Source organism: Podarcis tiliguerta (genome assembly GCF_965153285.1).
Source record: "Podarcis tiliguerta genome assembly, chromosome: 16".
NCBI lineage: Eukaryota > Metazoa > Chordata > Lepidosauria > Squamata > Lacertidae > Podarcis > Podarcis tiliguerta.
The window spans coordinates 16,810,335-16,832,798 of NC_139549.1; the positions used below are offsets into that span (position 1 = coordinate 16,810,335).

Genomic DNA, 22,464 nt, shown 5'->3' on the forward strand with positions numbered 1-22,464 from the left:
TATTTATTTAAAAAAAGGAACGAAGAATAAAGTGTACACTATTTGAACATGCACCTTTCCTCTTGAAAGGAAACAAGAGGCTGTTATTAGCATCTATTAGGCTAAGCTGCCGCCCTTCCTCCAGACCTCCCATCTGCATATGCACAACACGTGTGCCTTTAAAAATATATATATATATGTACTTTGCATTCCCTTTTTTGTTGTTTTGTGTTATGATTCTTAGGTGAAGGGTGATTATACAAATTTAATAATTTACTGACGATTTGCTAATTATTCTATGCAGTTTATGTTGTATTTGCAGTATCCTATAATTATCATACAGAATCATATACAGTGGTACCTCGTTCCGGAGGTCCGTTCTTAACCTGAAACTGTTCTTAACCTGAAGCACCACTTTAGCTAATGGGGCCTCCTGCCGCTGCCACACCGCCAGAGCACTATTTCTGTTCTCATCCTGAAGCAAAGTTCTTAACCTGAAGCACTATTTCTGGGTTAGCGGAGTCTGTAACCTGAAGCGTACAGTATGTAACCTGAAGCGTATGTAACCCGAGGTACCACTGTAATTGTGAAGTTGGAAGGGACCACATGAGTACTCTAGTCCTACCCCCTGGAATGCAGTATTTTTTTGCCCAAGGTGGGGCTCAAAACCAAGACCCTGAGATGAAGAATCTCATGCTCCACCAGCTGAGCTATCCCAGAGATGACGTTATTGTTATTTATTGTTTGTAAGCTGCTTTGCAATTCACATGAATGAAAAGCAGCATAGAAATATAATGAATCAAATTTTTAAAAAATCCCCCTGAGCACATGCAGATTGCCTCTCCTTTTTTAAAAAAAGTTTTTTTAAAAACGGGTGTGAGAACAGAGTGCTTCAAGGTACATGCAGAGTGTTGTTCCTGCATGTTTACCCTTTGGCACAGGTCTAAGCATACACTGTTGAATGTATATTGAGAGGCAGTGTGATGTAGTGGTTAGAGCGTCAGACTATGACCTGGAAGAGACCAGGATTCAAATCTCCACTGGACCATGAAGCTCACTGGAGGTGACCCTGAGCTCAGACATTGCCTCTCAGCCCAGTGTACCTCACACGGTTGTTGTGGGAATTCAATGAAGTGGGTGGAGAGAGCCATGTACCTTGAGCTCCTTGGAGAAAAAAGGTGGGATATAAATGCAATAATTAATAAATGAATAAACAATACCTTGAAAACACACTTTCCACCCCTCCAGGCTCTTAGAATCACAGAACTGTAGAGTTGGAAGGGACCATGACGGCCATCTAGTCCAACCCCTTGCAATGAGGAATCTTTCACCCAACGTGGGACTCAAACCCTCAACCCTGTACCAGCTGAGCTATCGCAGGTCTTTGTTGACTATTGGGCCTGGAGGGTGAAATTCTGGCTGGTCCAGTGAAACTCTGACTTACCACTCACCTTGAAATCATGCTCAGAGGCACTGTCTTTCTATTCATGTTTAGATGTGTGTGTGTTTTTGCCACAGAGGGAGGAGGAGAAAAGGCTTCTGGGTGGGCCAAAGCAGTAAATAATAATAATAAACCACCAATAATCCCGGCTGGCTAGGAGGAGGTATCCTGGAAGAGAGAGAGAGAGAGAGAGAGAGAGAGAGAGAGAGAGAGAGAGGAGGGAGGATGGCAAAGTCAGTGTGATAACAGAGGTGAGGCAAGGAACACACAAACACACGTCACCTTAAGCCCTCACCTTGTGCACACAGACACACAAGGCACAGACAGCAGCCCTCCTGCAAACATTCACACGCATGGGTGGAGCCTCTCCTGGCTGCTTCTGGGCACTGTTAAACCCTTGAATGTTGCAGAGGAAATAGAGAGAAAATTCTCATACAATACTAAAACTTTAGGTCACCCAGACTGAACTGACAGTAGATTCAGGAAACAAACACATAATTAGCCAATGGAACTCCCTGCCACAAGATTAGGTGATGGCCGGAGGCTTCAGAAGGGGTGTGTATCATCAGAGTTCCCAGGGAAGAAGGGCTGATTGTTAAACCACTCTGGGAGTTGTAGCACTGGGAGGGGACTGGGGGGGTGTCTCCTAACAAGCACCCTTAACGAACTACACTTCCCAGAATTCTTTGGGGGTAAGCTGCAACTGTTTAAAGTGGTATCGTAGTGGGAATGTGGCCTTTACGATCCAGAGTGACTGCGGTTTCCCAACCAAATACAGTGGTACCTCGGGTTACATACGCTTCAGGTTACATACGCTACAGGTTACAGACTCCGCTAACCCAGAAATAGTACCTCGGGTTAAGAACTTTGCTTCAGGATGAGAACAGAAATCGTGCTCCGGCAGCGCAGCAGCAGCAGCAGGCCCCATTAGCTAAAGTGGTGCTTCAGGTTAAGTACAGTTTCAGGTTAAGAAAGGACCTCCGGAACGAATTAAGTTCTTAACCCGAGGTACCACTGTAATTCAAACAAAAATATGTCTTTTCTAGGAGACTTTGCAAGCAAATGATAAATTATACCATTTAATTTCACTCACCCCCCCGAAAAAAAACTAGATTAAAGGAAAACAAAGCTATGTATCACAACTAAAACAGAGCAGTAAGAGTGAAACTAGCGTACAAAAACGTTCTACTGTGCACAGATGAAATTTATTGCAAAGAAAGGTAAATATGGGGAGAAACCTGCACTGAAATTTTCACGAGGGCTTTAAAGAAACCTTTCAAGCTGATGCAGAAACATGTCAAATTTAAGATGAGTAAAAATGAGAAATGGAGAGAAAGTTTTTTCTATCTCAATGGACGTAGCGAGGGGGGGCGGGGGGAGCTGCTCCCTGCAAATCAGTACAAATCAATACAAATCTTAGGTTCTGCGCCCGCCCCCCAAAAAAATCCTGGCTACACCCATGCCTGTCTCCTCTTTGCTACTTGCCGCCCTTTTAAACACAGACTCTCTTGCAGTTTGGAAAGCAAACAGGGGTGGCTCCTCTTGAGGAGACCTTTGTGCAGCATGGCAAGGATGGCCAAGTGCCAACTTCTTGGCCGCAGCCTTCCAAGGAAGGCTCCGCTGTGCTCAGGATCCTATTTGCGGGGAGGGGGTGCCTCTGAGGACGTGCAAAGCGCTGCCTCTCGCCACCGCTCAACATCCACAACTGTCCTCCACTGCAGACCACGGGGCCCTCTGAGCATGTGCCGAGTGTGACATTGATCTGCTCCTACGGGTGGAATCCAGGAAAAGCAAGTTGGAACTGCACCCCTTTTTTAAAAAAAGAAAGGTATTAGCTATGACTGACTTCAGCCCTATTTCAATTAGCACGGTGTGTGGCCTGATCCTGCTCATGTCAGCCTCACTGAGTTCAACAGACTCCCCAAGAAGTCTCGATTGTCAGGTCTCTTGCTGCATTGGGCTCATGGAAGTCTGGATATGTTGAGGTCTGGGGGATCACCTGAATTTTCTCCACAACACACTAGGAAGACAGAGTGGCGTAGTGGTTAGAGCATGGGTCGACAAACTAAAGCCTGGGGGCTGGATCCGGCCCAATCGCCTTCTAAATCCGGCCCACGGACAGTCCAGGAATCAGTGTGTTTTTACATGAGTAGAATGTGTCCTTTTATTTAAAATGCATCTCGGGGTTATTTGTGGGGTCTGCCTGGTGTTTTTACATGAGTAGAATGTGAGTTTTTATTTAAAATGCATCTCTGGGTTATTTGTGGGGCATAGGAATTTGTTCATTCCCCCCCCCCCCCAAAAAAAAGTCCGGCCCCCCCACAAGGTCTGAGGGACAGTGAACCGGCCTCCTGCTGGAAAAGTTTGCTGACCCCTGGGTTAGAGTGTCAGACTAGGACCTGGGAGGCCTTGGTTCAAATCCCTTGAGGGCCAGTCACTGACTCTTGGCCTAGCCTACCTCACAGGGATGTTGTGGGGATTAAATGAGGAGGGGCAGAACCATTCACACTTCCCCACACCCCTTGAGCTTCTTGGAGGAAAGTTAGAATATAAATGTTGTGGTGTAATAGTAACGACAATAATAACAAATAATATTTTCAAAACACACACAGGGGAGTGGACTCCTCTGACAGCAGATCAATCTTACCATTTCTCACTTCATTAGGAAACTATTTCAGCTGCAAGACCCACAATATTTTTGAAGCAGAGCTCTTTATCCTCGTCTGTATTGGATTTGAAATGGTTTTCCTTTTCTTTTTTCTAAGTACGAAAGTGGATTTCCAATTGTTTTTAATAATTTGCCGTAATAGTTGCGGGCGCTTCCACTGCGAAAATGCTTTTGAGATACTTTAGGGGAGGCAATTAATTAATCAATGGGAAACAAACTCAACTCTGCGCTTCCAGCATTTCGGTGAAAGAGATCGCCTCAAAAGTCAGCAGGGCTCACCCTCATGGACACAATGATGCAGGCTCATTTGGGCAAGCTGATAAACTGAAGCCAAGTATTCAGGTAAGTTGACGCAGCCAGAAACTGGAAAGGCTTAGAGCAAACCGCTTTCCTTGCATGAAGAAGTTCCCAGGTGCAATCTGCCACTGGCACCTCCAGAAAAAGATAAATGTTTGATAATAGGTTATTAGGGTTCAAAAACGTACCTCGTCAGCATCTGGGGTCTGTGAAATGGCAGGTGCCTTTAATGCAAGTCTGCTAGAGATGTGTCCATTTAACTTCTAGGGACTGCGGAAGCAAAGCTGGCTCTAGCATGAGCCCGACTGATGCAGGGCGCTTCAACAGCAGATTTGGGGAAGGAAGAGGGCAGCATTTCAGAGTCCTTTCTCGCCTGCTTCGTTCCTCCCTGACTGGCTACCCGGTGTAGGAAGCTCACTGCCAGGCAGAGCCCAGAAGGAAATGACTAGGCCTCTACTCCCTCCTCCTTGTCGCTGGGTCTGCTTAACAGGTTTCCGCCAGGGCAACCTGCTTCAAAGAACTTAACTTGACTTTAGGGGGATCACAGGCGGATTCCGGTGCTGAGACTTTCAGCAGGTTACATGTGCATGTGTGCGCAGACCTTTAAATTTGTGGGCTGTGCAGGTTCTCTACAGGCTGCCCTGGCTGCAAGGATATTTGAGCTAATAAGTCAGGTGTTTAATGTCTCTTGGCCATGGCGGTGCAACAGAGCAGGAATTCAAGGGATATTAAGGAAACTGAGGCCAGGGATAATCAGAGCAAGAATCTCTTCTGGTTCTGCCTCTGCAGTGTTAATTTTCCAGTCTAAAAACCAGGCCTACATGCTGCACCTGTCATTGAGGCGCTACTGGAAAACATATCCCCAGGGCTGAGTTCTCTGGCTTCTCTGTCCCTTTGCTGCCAATTCTTATACACTGGATGGAGAGTTTCGTTTGGGAAGACGTCTGGGATCGTTGGAGAGCATGAAGTTGCATCTAACTGCTGACTGCCTCTGTTGAATTTATTGGCCGGCGTCGTTTTAAAAATCTGTTTCACCGGTTGTTTATCAATATTGTTTTGTTATGCTTTCAATATATAAAATATCTGGTTCAAAACATAAGATATAATTCGCAGTTAGAGGCAAGCTACAAAGTGTAGCACGGGTGGCACTGTGGGTTAAACCTCAGAGCCCAGGACTTGCCGATCAGAAGGTTGGTGGTTTGAATCCCTGCAACGGGGTGAGCTCCTGTTGCTTGGTACCTGCTCCTGCCAACCTAGCAGTTCGAAAGCATGTCAAAGTGCAAGTAGATAAATAGGTACTGCTCTGGCGGGAAGGTAAACGGCATTTCCATCTGCTGCTCTGTTTCGCCAGAAGCTGGCCACATGACCCAGAAGCTGTACGCCGGCTCCCTCAGCCAATAAAGCGAAATGAGCACCGCAACCCCAGAGTCGGTCACGACTGGACCTAATAGTCAGGGGTCCCTTTACCTTTACAAAGCGTAATATAATTGCACAGTTTAGCATACCACCGGCCAATTAATTTGAAACAATTCTCATATTATGGGCCCTGCTTGGGTGAAACTGGAAAGGGGAAATAGCTTCAGTCAAAGGATGGAATGGGGTTTTCCTTCAGGCATCTTGGTCCCAGGTCTTGTAGGGCTTTGTGGGCATTACCCAACCTGGCACCCTCCAGGTGTTTTGGACTTCCAACTCCCATCAGCCCCAGCCAGCACTCTGGAATGTCCAGCTGAACCACACCTCCCCGCTTCTTTTACACAGAAGCCTTTAAAAACAGGAGACTCCAGGGACTTGCAGCTGTGTTGTTAAAGATTGTGGAGGCAAAAGGAAGGCTATAGCATGCATGTTTTGCCTGCAGAAGGTCAAATCCAGGTATCTCATGTTCCAGGCAAGAGAATCTCAGGTGCCGGTGCTGACAAACAAAAGGGGAACAGCTGCCAACCAAGGCAAGCGATAGAGGACAGGTCAGAGCTCCAAGAGCTCATTGTTTATGTTACTTTTGATAGAGCAGCTTCTCCAAAAAACTGGTGCCTCAAGTTGGATCACAATAATTCAGACCCTGGCAACTTCGAAACCAGAGTTCAGTAGTACCTCGGATTACATATGCTTCAGGTTACAGACGGACCTCCGGAACGAATTAAGGACTTAACCCGAGGTAAGAACGGACCTCCGGAACGAATTAACCCAAGGTACCATTGTATTGCAAGGTACTCTGTGTGGGGCTTTCCCTTGCACTTGGCCCCAGAAACTGCAGCCAGTGCAGAATGCTGCAGCACAGTTGCTGACAGGAGTGGCTCTGTGCCAGTGGGCAAATGGGTGGGTTCCCGTCCCGTCCCTTAATCGTCTGGTAGTTAGAAAGACAAAAGCCAGAGCTGAGGTGTGTGGGAGCTAGAAGCTAGAAGCAGGCTGGGCAGCTGAGAGACAGAGCCATGCCTGATTTCTGCTGCAGCTGTGGGAAAAGCAAGACCCTCTGGGGGTGTTAATGCCGTGAGCGCCTCTGTCGTAGGCTCAGGTTGCATATTAGCTGGCCTTGTGGGACATGGTACCTCTGGTTACGTATTTAATTCGTTCCGGAGGTTCGTTCTTAACCTGAAACTGTTCTTAACCCGAAGCACCACTTTAGCTAATGGGGATGCTGTGCCGCCGCTGCCACAGCGCGATTTCTGTTCTCATCCTGAAGCAAAGTTCTTATCCCGAGGTACTATTTCTGGGTTAGTGGAGTCTGTAACCTGAAGCGTATGTAACCCGAGGTACCACTATACGTCTAAGTAAACCATACATCCTAGAGACACCACAGTCTCTGCTGTCCCTCATTCTGAGGAAACCGAACCTGGGAATCTTGCACCACTCAGGAGATTAGGATGGTGTGCAACATTATTTATGTAAGTATTTATATATTATATAGCATTAATAGCTCTCTGGGTAGCTTCTGAAAATCACTTCTAAGATGGCCAGTGAAATGGGAAATAGGGTTGCCAGGTCAGCAGCATCCCTGACCTTGAGATTTCAGGATCCAAACCTGAGACCTAGGTGTGGCCTCTGGTGATGTCACAGGGGAGGTCCCTGGAGACGGAGGTTAATTGGGAGAGGGAATGGGAGAAGGGAGGACACCTCCCTAGAGATAATTTGCAGCCAGCACCTACCACGTTGAAGCTTATAAGCAGCATGCAGTCTTAATATATTATTTTCTTATTATTAAAGGCACCCTTGCCCACCCAGATATTCAAATCCTCTGTACCCCCACCCCCGCTGCCACCTGGAGGACGTCAGGCAAACCTGGAGACTTCAAGTCAGCCTTAGAGATCTCACAGCCCGAATGGGAAGCCAAGAACCATGTCCCACGAGGCCAGCTAATGTAATTCTTACCTGCCCCTCTGAGGTCAAGTCCTCCCAGATCAGATTCCCACCTGGATTGCAGGACTCCTTGGCTGGCAGAGTTGTTCATCACATAATTAAACTGCAAAGTCCTTGAGGACGACTCCAAATCATCTCCAAATTAGCTGGAATCTTGTCCTGAGAAACCCCCCTTGAAAGAAGCTACCATGGAAAGCTAGTGGGAGGGGAGACACTCTCAAGGGCAGCCCTTGAGCAGAGTCCTTGAGTTTGCTGTCATTTCTCTTGCTTGTTTTCTGCTTCCAGAGCCATCCCAGAAGAGCGACCCGGCGGCGGCAGCAGCAACAGCAACAAACACCGGTGGTGGCTGAGGGGGTGAGGAATCCAGAAAAACGCTGCAGCAACAAAAGCTGCAGTGTTCACTCACAGAAAAGCCGACGGGGCCTTTTTCTGCCTACACCGCAGAATTCCCAGAGAACAAGGCCCCGGTGGCCAGAGGCTCTGAGGTTGGGCCAGCTTCCCTCTAAAAGCCTATGCCCATCCAAAATTTAGAATCGCTGCACTGAGCGAGGAGGTCTGAGCGCATCTGAAGGAGAAGCGAAGGCGCAAGGCAGAAGTTGGGATTACGGCCTGCGGAACTTACCTTGATGAGTGCTTTTGCTTTAAAAGGAAACACAAGCAAATTTCTAGTCCTTATTGTTTTCAGTGTGGCAGTGTATAGCACGCCCTCTGACATTTCTCAGGTGAAAATAGGGCCACATTTGTAGCAGAGAGCCAGGGTTATAAAGCTCACCTTGGTGGCCAGTCACGGCCTCTCAGCCTAACCTACCTCACAAGGTTGTTGTGGGGATTAAATGAGGAGGGGAAGAAGAACCACATATGCCATTTCGAGCTACTTGTGGGTGGGAAATAGATGCAATCTACAACTTCAGCATAGGAGCCAACTGCTAGCCAACTCAAAATATTTGAGGGGACCAGACCCCTCCCCCCGATAATGGGCATTGCCATTCAAATGGTGTGCTCGCACCATGTCATGTGATTATGTGGGGTGGGGCTTACCTGCTCCCCCCAATATTTTATTCAATTTGGCACCCCTGCAGTCCTCTCAGAATATCACTGCCCAGCCTCCCTTATACAGTGGTAAGGTGCTAGTCCTCCACGTTGATGCTGTCCCTTGTTACCTTGCAATTGTCTGCCTCCCACCCATTTTTGTGCTGCAGGAATGTTCATTTCAGTAAATATATATATATATATGAATGAAATATATACCTGGCCTGCGATCCATTTTCAACAGTTTGGACCACGCTATTAAAAATCATAACAACCTCAGCCTGTGCATTTACACAACTCTCAGCAAAACGACGGCAAAAACGTTTTGCCAGCCTTAATAAATAAAAAGAAAACACTTTGACCATGCACAGTTTCACCTTTGAAAGAAGCTCAATTCATTGTTCTTTTTGCTCACTTTCTGCCTTGGGGGCAGCCCCCAACTCCCAGCCTAACACAACACACATAAGTCTTGTGAACATATTGAAGGGTGTGTAAAATGGCTGCAAAGGGGGACACTGCTCTTTTGGAGCTCTTGGCACTGCTTGGGTCTGCACCATCTAAAAATTGCTTCTTCCTTCATTTTTGGATTATCAAACATTTTTGGGGTATGGCATTTCCACTCTCCAGGAAATACATCTGTTTCCCAAGGAGCTAAAAATTCTCCTTTTTTGCCCAACTGCTGGAAAGCATGAAAATATTTTCCAAACTGATGAAAATGTGTGTGCTGTGCAATGTGCACCTGCCCTTTTTGAATGTCTGGAGGGCTCCTCCATGGAAGAAAGAGCAAGCTTGTTTTCTGGATGGAAGAGAAGAGAATTGCGCCAGCAGTGAAATCTTGAGTGAATTGCTGCTCTGAGACCACAAGCCCACCACTCTCTGCTTGTGCCAGAAGCAGGCAGGGCAGTGTGTGTGCGGGTGTGTGTGTGTGCGGGTGTGGCATCCCCAAGACTTCCTCACTCTTGCTGGAGTAACAGGAGAATGTTGAAGGATGTCTCCATCCTAATGTCTTGGGCCGTTGCACCCTCTTGTGCCTGTACACAGTCCCTGCAGTCCTCCAAGTCTCCCTTTCCCCACCTTCACCAAACCCTTTTCCAGTCCTGCTGGAACAAAAGAACAAAATCTTGTCAGAAAGAGACCCCGGGGTTGTGACGGTGAAGAGGAGGGACCTGTGTGCGAAAGAAAACAAAAAACAGCAAGAACAATTGGGAAAGGGGCTCCAAACAGGGTTGGCCCATCTGGGAGGCCGACTATAGGTGGCGCCAGAGCTAAGACAGGTGCAGCCAACTAATCAATTCTACTTTACCTCATCTTTGTGGTATGTTATAAGAGCAACACTGAAACTGAGGAGGAGGAGCAGGCAGGCAGTGCCACACCCCACACTGGGCTGACACATGGTGGATGGAGCAAGCTTGTTTTCTCCCTGCTTCAGAGGGACTCAAGTTACAAGAAAGGAGATTCCGACTAAACATCAGGAACATCAGGAAGAATGTTTTGGATGGCAAGAACTGTTTGGCAGTAGAATAGACTCCCAAGAGGTGGTGGACTCTTCTCCCTTGGAGGTTTTTAAGCAGAGGTTGGATGGCCATCTTGTCATGTATGATCTAGTTCAGCCTTTCTCAACCTTGCGTCCCTATGTTTTTTGGCCTACAACTCCCATCATCCCTGACCACTGGTCCTGTGAGCTAGGGATCATGGGAGTTGTAGGCCAAAAGCATCTGCGGCCCCAAGGTTGAGAACCACTGAATTCTAGTTGAAAACCCTGCATTGCAGGGGGTTGGACTAGATGAGCCTCGGGGTCCCTTTCCAGCTCTACAAATCAGTGTTTCCATGATTCTGAGGAGGTGGCTGAAGTTGGTGGGGCAGTGCCCTCTTTGCTCTAAAGCAGTGTTTCCCAACCTTGGGCCTCCAGCTGTTTCCGAACTACAATTCCCATCATCCCTGACCACTGGTCTTGCTAGCTGAGGATTATGGGAGTTGTAGTCCAAAAACAGCTGGTGGCCCAAGGTTGGGAAATGCTGCTCTAAAGGACCAGCCTCCATTGGACTGAAGACACACAACTGCCTCACTTGGGATACTATGTAAGAGGGAGGCAGTGTGGTGTAGTGGTTAGACTAGGACCTGCGAGAGACCAGGGTTCAAATCCTCATGAAACTCACTGGGTGTGACCTTGAGCCAATCACTGCCTCCCAGCCTAAACTACCTTCTGGGGTTGTCGTGGGGATTAAATGGGGGGGGAGGACAACCACGTATGACGCCTGAAGCTCCTTGGAGAAAAGGGCAGGATAGAAACACAAAGAATAAAAAATAAATCAAGTTCCCATTGCTGTACCTCAAAAAGGTACAGTGGTACCTCAGGTTACATACGCTTCAGGTTACAGACTCCGCTAACCCAGAAATAGTACCTCGGGTTAAGAACTTTGCTTCAGGATGAGAACAGAAATCGTGCTCTGGCGGCGCGGCGGCAGCAGGAGGCCCCATTAGCTAAAGTGGTGCTTCAGGTTAAGAACAGTTTCAGGTTAAAAACAGACCTCCGGAATGAATTAAGTACTTAGCCTGAGGTACCACTGTATATTGCAGATTCAGGGGAAAAAGACAACCAAAATGACCAAGGGCTTAGAGCAAGCCTCTTAGAAAAAAGGGTTACAACATTTGGGACTCTTTGTTTAGCTTAGTTCTTTTTAAAAACTCGTTCATTGGTGCAGCAACCCCTAGTGGACAAAAACACACCCAGCTCCCAGCTCCCTCCCTCATTGTGCAATCACACCCACCACAAAACCAGCATCCTCTTAACGAGGATGAAAAGAGATTTTTAAGGAAGGAGAAATACAAGACTAGAGCAAACTTGGTTTATTAAAAAAAATAAGATATATATAACACAAAACCAAATGCGACACAAATAGAACACTAATTGGAGACTTTAGAGCAAGAAATGTCAAAAAGAAGCGTGGGTCACTGCTACCTTGACAACCCACCTACCTTGATCCTGGGGGGTCAATCCTGCCCCTCCTGAGTCTTGATACTTTTCAGAACTAGCTTCCTTCAACATCCCTCATAAACCAGGCTATTCTCCTTTAAAGCAACATTTCTAAAGGGAACCCCTCCATCTTTCACTCCTTTTAAATGCAGTAGAAAACTATTATCTCCCAAGGGTTAGGGGAAGAGCCATAAACCGAGCGGCAGAACACCTGCCCTGCATGCAGAAGGCCCCAGGTTCCATCCCTGAAGGCATCTCCAGGTGGGGCTGCAAGAGACTCCTGCCTGAAACCTTGGGACAGCTGCTGCCGATCAGTGTAGACAATACTGAGTCAAAGGAACACTCGTCTGGCTCAATATAAGGCAGCTCCTTCTGTTCTTTTTTAAATCAATCCAATGAGGACTAGAATCTTGCATTTAGTTTTAGGAGGAAAGTTCTAGCTCACCCGGCAGAGAAAAAGGTCCCGGGTCCAATCCCTCACCTTTCCAGACAGAGCTGGCAGTGTCCCCTGTCTGAAACTCTGGAGACCCGTCTCTGCCAACCAGTGTGGACAATACTGAACTGGATGGACCAATGGCCTGACTCAGTATAAGGCAGCTTCCTGTGCATAATCCTATTTTGTCATTTACGCCAAGAGCCAGCTACTCAACTGGGAAGGAAGCACCACCCAGTGGTCAAGCACATGCACTGCAGGCAGAAGGTCTCTGGTTCAGTCCTTGGTATTGCCACTTCAGATATGGGTTTACTCGCAGGCAATGAGTAAAGCAGCTCCCTCTCTGCCAGGAGAGCCAGTCAGTGGTCAGAGGTGGCTAGTTGGACCAAGAGGAAGCCCAATTCCTAGGCTCCATCACTTTCCTCCCCGCATCTCCACACCAGAAGCATCTTATTGCATTGACCTCAACACTTCTAAGTCAGACATAGATGACCGAACAATAAGTCTAGTGGTTGAGCCTTGGCTTGAGTTAATCCTTGCCGAACTCAGCTACATCCAACACAGTTTTTGTCAGCTATAGGACCCATTTCAAGATGATTGTCAACTGCCCCATTCACATCAGTTGGGTCACTGCTTGGGTCTGAGTTGACTGGCTCGGCTTTACCCAGCACAGATGTCAACTGGACCCAGAAGAAGGCCTGCCGGTTGTGATCTGAAGGCCACTCCAGGTAAGTCTTTGTGCTCAGCATCTTCCGTAACCTGCAGAATTTGTTGGGCAACGCCTGCAGGTCAATGGCTTCCTTCAGCACCAGCACGACGTCCTCGAAGCTCAGGCCCACGGCCCGCTGGTGGGCAAAGTAGAGCTCATAATTGCACCAGTCGCTGTCAACAAAGCTGCGTGAGAGGACGAAGATGACCTTGCGGCTGTTCTCAATGTTGTCGATGATGTTGTCAATGATCCATCGCCCCGGCGTGAAGTCGCGCTCGTGGATGCAGACGCGGTACGGCGGGCAGCAAGCCTCCAGCCTCTGCAGAAGCTCTCGCCTCACCCATTCGGCGTCGGAGCAGCTGTAGGAAATGAAGGCGTGGTAGGCAAACTGCCGAGACAGCTGGGAGCGGCCGGCTCGGTACTTGGAGCGGATGATCTGGAACGTGGCCTTGAGATACCACGGAACATCAAACCTCCAGCACAGAACCATGCAGGCGATCAGCACTGCAGCTGTGATGGAGACTGCAATGGCCACCACCACTGTGACGTCACACTCTGTCACCCTCGGGACGTAAGCAGCCACCGCAGTGTCCAACAAGAATTCAGGGTGGTAACAGGTCCATCCAGCCGGCCAGTCCTGCAGCCTGAGTTTCCCGTTCCTCAGTGTCTCTTGAACAAAGCCGTAGAGATCACAGATGCAGTGATAAGGGTTGTTGCCCGCCTTCAGTTGGGCAAGACGGGGCATGTTGACAAAGGAACCTTTGTTGATGACGCCAAAAGAGTTGCCATCCAACTCCAGGACCCTGAGGTTTGGGCATCTCCACTCTGTAGGGATGAATTTGATCTTGTTCCCACTCAGCAGCAGCTCTTGGAGGTCAACAGCGACCTCGAAGTAGCCCATATCGAGCCGTTCCAGCTGGGAATACGATAAGTCCAGAAAGCGCAAAGTAGTAGGGAGACACTGGAAGATTTCCGTGGTAACTGCGTTGTTAGGCAGGGCCAGCCAAACCAGACTGGGAGTCCACGTACAGGGGGACTGACCTGAGCCCCCAATGCGATTGTGGGTCAGATCTAGTTTGGCGAGTTGGGGCCAACTGAAGGTCAACTTGGCAAGAGTGCTCAGGTAGACTAGTAAGTTGTAGCTGAGGTCAAGCTGTTCCAGCTTGGGCAGAGTGCCCTGGTACTGGCAGGCCTCGTTGTAGATGTAGCCATCTTGCAAGCGGTTGTTGGAGACGTTCAAAGCCACCACGTTCCTCATCTCCTTCCAGGCGTCGCAAGGCACCATGTTGAAGTTGACGTTGATGATGGAGAGGTACGTCACGCCCGCAAACCACGTGAAGGTCCAGTCGAAACGCAGGACATCCGGGTTGCTGATGTCCGCCAGAACCAACCGACGAAGGGTGAGGTTGGCCATGCCAACTTCTGGCGCCTTCCACTTGGGCGACCGCGCAAAATCGATAGCTATGAAGGACAGGTCTTGCACGCGAGACCTCCGGACGTTCAGCAGGATTAGACGCAGCAAGTTCTCATTGAATTTCCCCCGGCGGAAGACCAGCTCTGTAGCCTCCACCCCAGCCAAGTCGTGGAAGAGGTCCGTAGAGCCTGTGTAGTACGTGAACTCAAAGAGGTTGCGGAAATGGAGGTATCGCAGAGGCCTTCCCCTCAAGTCCCGCAGCAGCAGCGGCAAGACCTCTGTGTGTCTGTCCAGCGACATGTCGCACCACAGGTCGGTGGTGTTGAGTTTGGAAAAGGCCCCCTCTTGATACTCCTGCAGACTGGCTGCCGTTTTCAGAGCAAACTTTTTCAGCGGGGTGTCTTTCAGAGGAAGGAAGTCCTGGCTTCCCACCATGTGGACAGCAGGGCCCCCCATGGAGAGGGTTTCGAGGTTTTTCAAAGTGCCGAACACACCATCCAGCGTCGAGCGGGGATAAAAGTTGTTTGACATTTCCAGCACCTTCAGATTCTTTAGCGGTTTCAGCGCCTGGGACGGGATCTCGCTCAGCGAGTTGTTGAAGAATTTGAGCTGCTCCAAGAGGACGTTGGAGGCGAAGGAATCATCAGCGATAGACACGATGTTGTTGAAATCCAGATTCAGGCTTTTCAGCTGGGTCAAGGCGGAGAAATCCCCACGGGTGACCTGCTGAATCTTGTTGTAAGATAGGTCCAATGATTCCAGAGTGCCTGGGAGATCCCTAGGGACTCGGAGCAGGTTCTGACCTCGGCAAGTGGCCGCCTTGAGGGAGATCTGGCAAAGAGATGCCTCGGGAGGTTTCGCAAGAGCCAGGATCACCAAATGTAATGCCAGGCATAGGATGGCAATGGGCGGCAGTTCCATGCCACTTCACATCTTTACTGTCAACCTGAGTGGAGAAGGAAAACAAAAACCAAGAAAAATCAAAAATCAAAACTCTTCTCCTCTATATTACTAACACACTCTTTAACCCCCCCCCCCCCGAATTAAATTTAATTCCTGGAAGAACAGTCCCATGCTTTAAGGTAAAGGTACCCCTGCCCGTACGGGCCAGTCTTGCCAGACTCTAGGGTTGTGCGCTCATCTCACTCTAGAGGCCGGGAGCCAGCGCTGTCCGCAGACACTTCCGGGTCACGTGGCCAGCGTGACATCGCTGCTCTGGCGAGCCAGAGCCGCACACGGAAACGCCGTTTACCTTCCCGCTAGTAAGCGGTCCCTATTTATCTACTTGCACCCGAAGGTGCTTTCGAACTGCTAGGTTGGCAGGCGCTGGGACCGAGCGACGGGAGCACCACGGGGATTCGAACCTCCGACCTTTCGATCGGCAAGTCCTAGGCGCTGAGGCTTTAACCCACAGCGCCACCCGCGTCCCATGCTTTACTGGGTTTCAAACTGTGTCTTGGGAAAGCCAGAGAGCTCATTAGAAGCTGATCAGGATTTCCTTGATGTGCAAATCAGACAAGGCCCTTCCTATAAACCACCACCCTTCCATTTCGTGGAGAGCAGCTGGGGAGTCTAGTGATAAGATCGCCCATTAAATTAGTTGGTTTCTGTTCCCTCAAAGGAAAGGGGATTTAAAACCAAGCAAATTTCCTTACTCCCCCCCCCCTTTCATTAGCATATCACCAATTTTGCTGTGAAAGAAGAGGAACTAAAAGGAACTAAAACTAACTCCTTAGACATACAGAATAGAAGCCAAATTCCAGAAACTTGGCATAACTTTGTTAGACACTTTCATTTGATTGCCTTTCTTGGAACATCTTGTGTTAGGAATTTTATGGTATTAGATATATGGTAATGTTCATAACTGCACATACATAGATCAACACAGGAAGACCAACCTGGAACCATTTTGATTCCTAAACTGACCAAATCCTTTCTCTGCAAGGTTAAACTGGAAAAGCCTCCCCATTGTCTCTTTCCTCACAAGATATGTCTTTTTGAATAAGGTGTGAGCCTGTGACCTAGCCCAGGAAATAAGTATTTTACCACTACAAAAGAATGGCCAGGCTCCCCAGGAAATCCAATCAAGTAACTTGCCAGACAGGAGATAAACTGTGACAGGAGAAAAACAACATTTAAATTTCTGTGATGTATGCATAATGTTTCTGGGGGTGGTCTTGATTTACAGGATGGGAATTTCAAAAGACTTTATAAGCCCTTGCACAGCAATTTTGGGGGTCCTCTTCCTCTCCTGCGTGTGAGGGGAGTACCCTGTTGCAACAGATCAATAAAGATCAAGCTTACTAGCTGCTTTGCTTCTCAATATTCTCTGGTTGACCTCTGTTATTTTCTCCTACCAATAGGGAACCTATGTAAGGACTCTATATGGGCTCTTGGATACCCCATAAGGGAAAAGGGCATATTTTTATTTACAACAATCTAAAACGACAACTATCAGCCTCCATTTTTTGTTGTTTTCTTAACAACTACTAAACTCTGTACTCCTTGGGTGGGTATGTTTTGTTACATGAAATTAAACATCAGTTTTGGGTTTTTTTTTAAACTGAGTTCTTAAGGGCACTGCTTTCATCTTGTTTATTCTGTGAACTGACTCAGCCTCCAGCTAGAGACAAGAATGGACCTTTGGTCTGCTCCAGCTAAGCAGTGTCAAATGGGATGGCACATGGTGGATAAAAGCAAATGCACCCGAGCGAGGGCTCCAAGCTGTGGTGCTAGCATGCAGCTTGCCAGGATGCTCAACTGCAAAGGCAGAGGCACACAGACCAGCATATCTAACACCATTTCATGCATCGGTCTTGCTTTTTTAAACCCTTTTTTAAAAGGCAGCATATACATTTGCTTATTTATAATGATTTTACCAAAAACCCACTTTATTTTATTCCTTAAGCCCACAACACATTTTAAAGAAGAATTGCAAAGTCTGCACCAAGAAGGTCGGGGGGAAGTGGTGTGTTTGTGACGCCGCAGTCACTGGCCAATCACCCCCTCTCCAAAGCTCCAACAGTTTGTGTTTGCAACCATTTCCTGTGAAGGAGGACTGGTTGTTAACTACTCTGGGAATTTTAGCTCTGGCTGGAGAATCGGTGGTGGTGATGGGGAATTCCTAACTACTCTCATCACCCTTAAGAAGCTACAGCTCCCAGGATCTTTTGGAGGAAGCAATGAGAGTTTAAAATGCTTTAAATATATGGTGTAAGTGAGGCTTTATTGAAAGCCAAGGCCATTTTAAAAAAGTCCTTCGCCTCAGGACAGATATGCCCTCCCTCTTCTCTTTCTTGCTTTACTTTTGAGTCCTGTCACTCATTTTCTCTTTTGGAATACTTAAGGATCCTCTTTTCACTCAAGATGTGCATTTACTGTACAAGTTGACACCTGCTTGTATTGTAACTTGGCCGTCTGAATCAGCATCCAGACACACCGTCACTTTCATTTCATGTACTAAACCAACCTGCCTTTATTCCTTTTGCATGTGAACTTCTCGTGAGCGTAAGAGTGAACACACATTCATTACAAAACGCGCATTAACTCCAGCAAAAGGTCCTCTTTTACCTCCTGGATTTCTGCCCATTACACAGCCAGTAAAAGCAAGCACACCCAGGAGTCACTGCTGGTAAAAAGCAGTCATGGGTTAATGATATATCAGCCATTAGCCCGTGACTAGTTTGTGTAATGTGTGTGTAATGGGCAGAAATCCAGGGGAGCTCACTGCTTCAGAATCCCCTGCTGTTATTTATCAGATATACAGGGGCTGGTTTTAGATTAACTGGCTGGTGAGGGAAGGTGCTCTGCATGTGCTCAGAGGCACCATTATATCACACACAACTGAGCTTCGTAGCAGTTACTGAAACAGGGCCGTGTTCTCGTTCCAAATCTCTTTGGCATATTTTTATTCCTGTTGCTCTCCCGTGTCTTCAGCGTGACAGAAGACAGTACAGTGGTACCTCGGGTTACATACACTTCAGGTTACATACGCTTCAGGTTACAGACTCTGCTAACCCAGAAATAGTGTTTCAGGTTAAGAACTTTGCTTCAGGATGAGAACAGAAATCGTGCTCTGGCAGTGCGGCAGCAGCAGGAGGCCCCATTAGCTAAAGCGGTGCTTCAGGTTAAGAACAGTTTCAGGTTAAGAATGGACTTTCAGAACAAATTAAGTACTTAACCCGTGGTACCACTGTATATTGTTCCATTTCAAGGAGCGATGGGGGGCTGTTGAACCCGACACATCTCCACCCCAAAAGGTGTTTGCAGATGACGCAGCCTTGATAGCGCACCTTGACAAAGCTCTAGAGTCTCATCCACTATTTTGCCCAATCCTGCATGGAGTTCAGCCTCACTATCTGCCTGACGAAGTCCCTGTCAGGATGTCGCTGGCACTCCACACATCAGCCCTGGTGACCACACACTTGAGGTGGTAGCCAATTTTGTCTACCTGGGCTCCTTTGTAACTAGCAACCTTTCCAACAACGCTGTGCTGGACAAGCATATTGGGCAAGGCAGCTACGGCAATGGCTCCCCTCTCCAAAAGGGTATGGGAGAAGGGGATGCTAACAATGGCCAATGCCAAGCCTACACACCAAGCATGCTGCTTTATGGAAGTGAGTTGTGGGCACCTGCCAGGAGCGACAGACACCTCAATGCCTTCCATATGCTCTGCATCGGGAAGATTTTGGGCAGGACAGATTCTCAAACAAAGATGTCCTCTCCCAAGCACACATTCCCAGCATGTTTGCACTTCTGTCTCAGAGATGTCTATGCCGATATCGGTCATGCACACAGAATGGAAGATGGAAGGAGGCGCTTTACAAGGAGTGGGCTTCAGGTGCCTGACCCGTTGGCAGACCAGCTTTGCACTACAAACAGTGGCGTAGCGTGGGGGGTGCAGGGGGGGCCGGCCGCACCGGGCGCAACATCTGGGGGTTAGGGGGTGCAAATCCACGGGTTAGGGGGCGCAAATCCACGGGTTAGGGGGTGCAAATTACTTGCCTTGCCCCGGGTGCTGACAACGCACGCTACGCCACTGACTACAAAAGATGTCTGCAACTGTGACTGAAGACTGGCAACATCAACCCAGCTGTGTAGGAATCCCTTGCAGACGGCAGCAGCTGGAGACGGACATTTAGGTCGTGTAGCCACAGCAGTGACCAGAGGAGGAACAACCGCTGGGAGGAGCGCAGAGAGAGGAAAACGCCATGGTGCATCTGCAGCAGCACAACCGGACGTCTTTATTTGCCCATTTGCAATAAAACATGTCTCATATCAGTCTCTGCAGGCACAGCAAGAGCTGTAACTCTCCAACGATTTGACTTCACTCCAAAGCCATTATCTCCAGAGACAGAAGGGTGCCGACAACAAATGAAATATCTCAAAGCATAAAACTCTCCCCGTGAAAAGCAATGTCACTCTCCAGCATAGCTGTCAACGCTTCCGTTTTTTTAAGGGAAATTCCCTTATTCCTAATAGGATTCCTTGCAAGAAAAGGGGGAAGTTGACAGCTATGCTCTCCAGAGTGGCAGAGAGAGAGAGAAGCCCTGCCAGGCATCTTGCAATGCAAGCCAACCTAGACGGCATTTCAGCGGGTAAACTCTACAGCCTTGCAGTGTAGGCCAATAATCACAACTGCAGGTGGGAAAGGGGTAGGCAGGGGGAGAGAGAGGCTGGCTATCTGGAGAAGTGATTAGGAACACTCTGCCTTGCACAGAGTCAGGCCACTGGTCCACCTTGCCAACTCGGACTGGCAGCAGCCTTGCTGGGCTTAAGGCATAAGTCTCGCCTAGCCCTGCCGGGAGAAGAATTGAACCCGAGGCCCTCTGCTTGCAAGACAGGTGCTCTCCCCCTGAGCTGCAGCCCTTCACAGGATCGCTTAGCCCGAGACTTAGTCGCTCCCCCTCTCTGGAAGATGACATAATAACAGGCAGGCATGGACAGTCACGCCTGGAAAACCACAAATCCCAGCGCAAGGCAGCCTTCTAAAACCACGGATTAGCAATACATACAAAGCTTCCTTTTGAGTCAGGCGTTTGCGGGACGGACAAACACACAAACACTCACATCGCCACGCGGAAGAAGTGAGCAGATTCCTTTACCTCGGCTGCCGCGTACGCAGATCCAAAGCACAAAACAGGCGGCAGCCTTCTAGTCCTCAGTGATCCCCCCACTTGGTCCGGCCGCGCAGCCACATCGCGCCTACAGCTGCCAAGCGAGCACACGCCTTCCTTTAAACCCAGCAAAATGGAGGGGGCGTGGCTTCTTAAAGGGACAGCTCCCCATTGGCTTGTTATTCCGCCAGACAGCGGTGGGTGGGGCTTTATCTGTTACCACCCCCCGCCCCCCAACCCGGCTCCTGCGAGGCTTTGGGGGGGGTGAAGGGTGCTGATCTCTTCTTCAAAGAGTGGCACATATATCAGCCAGGCAGGGGTGCCAACTTGACTAAAGTATTGGGGGGGGGGTTTGCAGGTAAGCCCCGCCCCTCATAATTGATCACATGACGCGGTGCGCAAACATTATTTGAATGGGAATCCCCCTCAACTTTGGGGCGGGGTGCTTCTACGTATACAGTCCCCCCCCCTTCTGTGACTGCTACATTTAAAGCAACCCCCCTCCGCAAAAAAGAACATTGGGAACTGTAGTTTAAGTCTTCTGGGAATTGTAGCTCTGTGAGAGGTAGGTATCAGTTTGCAGGATTCTTGCTGGAGGGAAGAATATGTTTAAATGTGGGTCATGCAAATTGCTACTCTGAATTATGCTTTTTATAGGGTCGGGGGTCCCTGGGGATGAGTTTATGGAACCAGACTCCAAACCTTGATTTTTTCCCCAAATGGGGCGTTGGGCCTTTTTCTGTCTGTTGCAAAACTTTGGTGAAGTCTGCCAAGGCTTAATCTAAGAGAGTTCTCCGTTCCCTACCTGCCAAGTAATAACAAAAAAATGAGGTGGTCTCTGTGGGCGTTATATTGCACCCAGAAGCAACCACAAGCCAGCTCCTTTCCACTAGCTGCCATCTTCTGCCTTGCTGCCTCCTGTTGCTGCACCTTTAACAACATCTTTAGCTTGTGGGTATTAGAAGATGGTTGTGTGTTTTTATTTGCATACCATAAAAACGCTTCATTTCTGCGGATCAAGCTGCTGTTTCAAGGCAGGCCAGGCCGGTTTGGAGGGTTTGTTCGCTGTTTGTTCGCTGTTTTCCTAGCCAGCTGGCACCCTCAGCTCCCGCATCTAGGAATGCAGAGAGGAGTGGCTGTTTCAGGTCTGGTGTGTCTCTTTAGATCTGAAGCCCTTAAGTTATACTCAAGGCAAAGGCTTGAAAGATCAAAAAACCCCACAAACACTGTTTAAGAATTAGGTTTCTCTTAGAAATAGGAGTCTCTTAGAACTTCCTCTGACAATAAATACATCGTTTTTTGGTCTTTGAGGCCATGCAAATATTTAAAACAGCGTTTGCATGTGGAGCAGTTGCAGGAATAGCACATTTCACGCCTGGGGTCATTAGGAAAGGAATGGAAAATACAACTGCCAAATTGTTTAAACTAAGCATAAGTCGTGCAAGAGATCAGCTGCGAACCACCTAAGGGTGCTGTTATACAATGCCTCTCCTATGAAGATGGAGCAATGCCTCTCCTATGAAGAAAGGGTGCAGCGCAGAAAAGGTGAGGGGGCAGGGTGGAAGTGTGCAAAATTATGCATGGGATCAAAACATGGTGTTATGTACTAAGCTTGGATCCTAGAACAATAGGCAAGTAGGATCCTAGAATGCAACAACTGATTGGCAGGAAAAGACCAATCAGGCTCCAGGAGGAAGTTAATCAGCCTATTAGGCTGGTAGGATCCTAGAATGCATCAGCTGATTGGCCTGCAGGAAAAGACTAATCAGGCTCCTGGAGGGAAGCAGAATCAGCCAATCAGATGGGACTCACTGTGTAAATAATGTACAGTCATACCTCATGTTACGTCCGCTTCATGTTACGTTCTTTCAGGTTACGTCCCGCCACGACCCGGAAGTACCGGAAAGGGTTACTTCCGGGTTTCGCCGCATGCGCAGATGTGCAAAATGACATCACACACATGCGCAGAAGCAGCAAGTCGCAACCCGCGCATGCGCTGCTGCGGGTTGCGTTCTTTTCATGTTGCAAACGGACCTCCGGAACAGATCCTGTT

The 22,464-nt window shown here is 48.4% G+C and overlaps 1 protein-coding gene across 1 annotated transcript; it reads right to left on the reverse strand.

Moving 5' to 3' along the window:
- Positions 1–11,599: 11,599 nt before the first annotated feature.
- On the reverse strand, positions 11,600–20,518 carry LOC310666407 (toll-like receptor 2). Its single transcript, XM_083417153.1, has 2 exons — positions 20,400–20,518; positions 11,600–15,241 (listed from the first exon to the last, which is right to left on the reverse strand). Exon 2 carries the CDS (start codon positions 15,214–15,216, stop codon positions 12,718–12,720), a length of 2,499 nt encoding a protein of 832 aa, XP_083273279.1. The 5' UTR covers positions 15,217–15,241; positions 20,400–20,518; the 3' UTR covers positions 11,600–12,717.
- Between the last annotated feature and the right edge of the window lie 1,946 nt (positions 20,519–22,464).

Coding starts and splice junctions, on each gene's coding strand:
- LOC310666407 (XM_083417153.1), bottom strand. CDS start 15,216: ATGGAACTGCCGCCCATTGCCATCCTATGCCTGGCATTACATTTGGTG.